This window comes from Phaethon lepturus, unplaced genomic scaffold (assembly GCF_000687285.1).
Source record: "Phaethon lepturus isolate BGI_N335 unplaced genomic scaffold, ASM68728v1 scaffold22916, whole genome shotgun sequence".
NCBI classification, from domain to species: domain Eukaryota; kingdom Metazoa; phylum Chordata; class Aves; order Phaethontiformes; family Phaethontidae; genus Phaethon; species Phaethon lepturus.
This window is the reverse complement of record NW_010547202.1, coordinates 1-1,292: the sequence shown is the minus strand read 5'-3', so window position 1 is coordinate 1,292 and position 1,292 is coordinate 1. Positions and strand designations below refer to the sequence as shown.

The 1,292-nt window shown below is 62.2% G+C and overlaps 1 protein-coding gene across 1 annotated transcript in view; it reads right to left on the bottom strand.

The window, feature by feature from the left end:
- The window catches only part of LOC104622709 (NADPH oxidase 1-like), a gene marked incomplete at its 5' end in the record, with an annotated part of 1,472 nt that extends 183 nt beyond the window's left edge, over window positions 1-1,289 (bottom strand). Inside the window, 4 exons of the mRNA XM_010289579.1 lie at window positions 187-311; window positions 525-671; window positions 799-961; window positions 1,042-1,289. Coding sequence (XP_010287881.1) covers window positions 187-311; window positions 525-671; window positions 799-961; window positions 1,042-1,289 — 683 coding nt within the window. The remainder of the gene's footprint in view (window positions 1-186; window positions 312-524; window positions 672-798; window positions 962-1,041) is intronic.
- Between the last annotated feature and the right edge of the window lie 3 nt (window positions 1,290-1,292).

Sequence of the window (1,292 nt, the reverse complement as noted above, 5' to 3'; positions counted from 1 at the left end):
CAGGGACATCAGCACCGGGCGGATGGCTCCGGGAAAAGTGATTTAAGAGCTTTTTGGGGTTTCTGCAACCTGTGGGGGATGAGCATGCCCCTCACAAAGCCTGCACTGCCCAGCCCCGTGCTGGGTGCCAGGGAGGAGGGGGTGCCTCCTGGCTCTGGCACCCCGAACCCCCTGCCCAGCTCTCACCTGGGGTGGGCTGCAGCCACTGCTGCAAACTCGCTGTTCCACATGGGCCGCCCAAAGATGGTTTTGTGCCTGAGACCCGTCACTGTGTCCGTAGCGGTGTCGAAGTGGAGCGCCACGTTGTTGGCCTGGGCAGAGCAGGGATGGTGAGGACCCCAGCCACCATCCATGCGCCTACCTCCAGTCCCTCACTAGCTGGGAATATCCGTTGCTGATGCCCACCAAACACCCCTCCCAGACTTTCTGCCTGCAAGCCGTTGACGTGCTTGCCCTGCCTCTCCTGCCTGACTTGGCCACCCCGTGTGCCCCCTTGCAGTCATGCCTGCCCGTGGTCGACTCACAATGCTGCTGTCCCAGCCAGTGAGGAAGAGACGGTAGGTGAGAAAGTCCGCTTTGCCCAACTCTGCCATCTTCTGTTCCAGCGAGGCAAGCAGGTCGTTGAACCAGGCGAAAGCTCCGGTGTCCCGGCAGAGCCAGTAGAAGTAGATCTGGGATGCAGGGCGAGAGGCGTTGCTCAAGGTGGAGCAGAGCAGGAGGGGTGGAAGGTTGCAGTGCCAAGGACTGGGAAGCCCAGCATGGAGAAACCCACGGCTGATCCCATGGGACACCCCGTACCTTCTTGGTCTTGACGGTCTGGTCAGCCTGCTGGAACTTGTACCAGATGGACTTCAGGATGGAGGCAAAGGGGGTGACGCCGATGCCCGCTCCCACCAGCATGGCCACCTCGTACTGGAACACATCTTCGCTGGCCGTGCCAAAGGGACCATCCACCTGGATCCTGGCCGAGGGAGGGCCTGGGTAAGAGGTACGGCCTCCCCACATCCCCAGGATGGTCCATTTGGGCACTCCCCAGCCTACCTGGGCATCTCCAGCTTCTGCTGCTGGAAGGTGTCGATGAGCCGCTCCGTCCAGTCGCCGGCCGCCCGGATGTGGATGGAGAAGAAGTCCTCCTCAGGCGCCGAGGTGAGGGTGAAGGGGTGCCACTCCAACAGGGAGATGGCAGGGCAGTTGACGAAGATGTACTGCCCCACCTCCATGCGGAAGCCCTTCTTCTGCATCTGCAGCTCCAGCACGCGGGCAGGGTGCATGACCACCTGCACGCCAGGGAC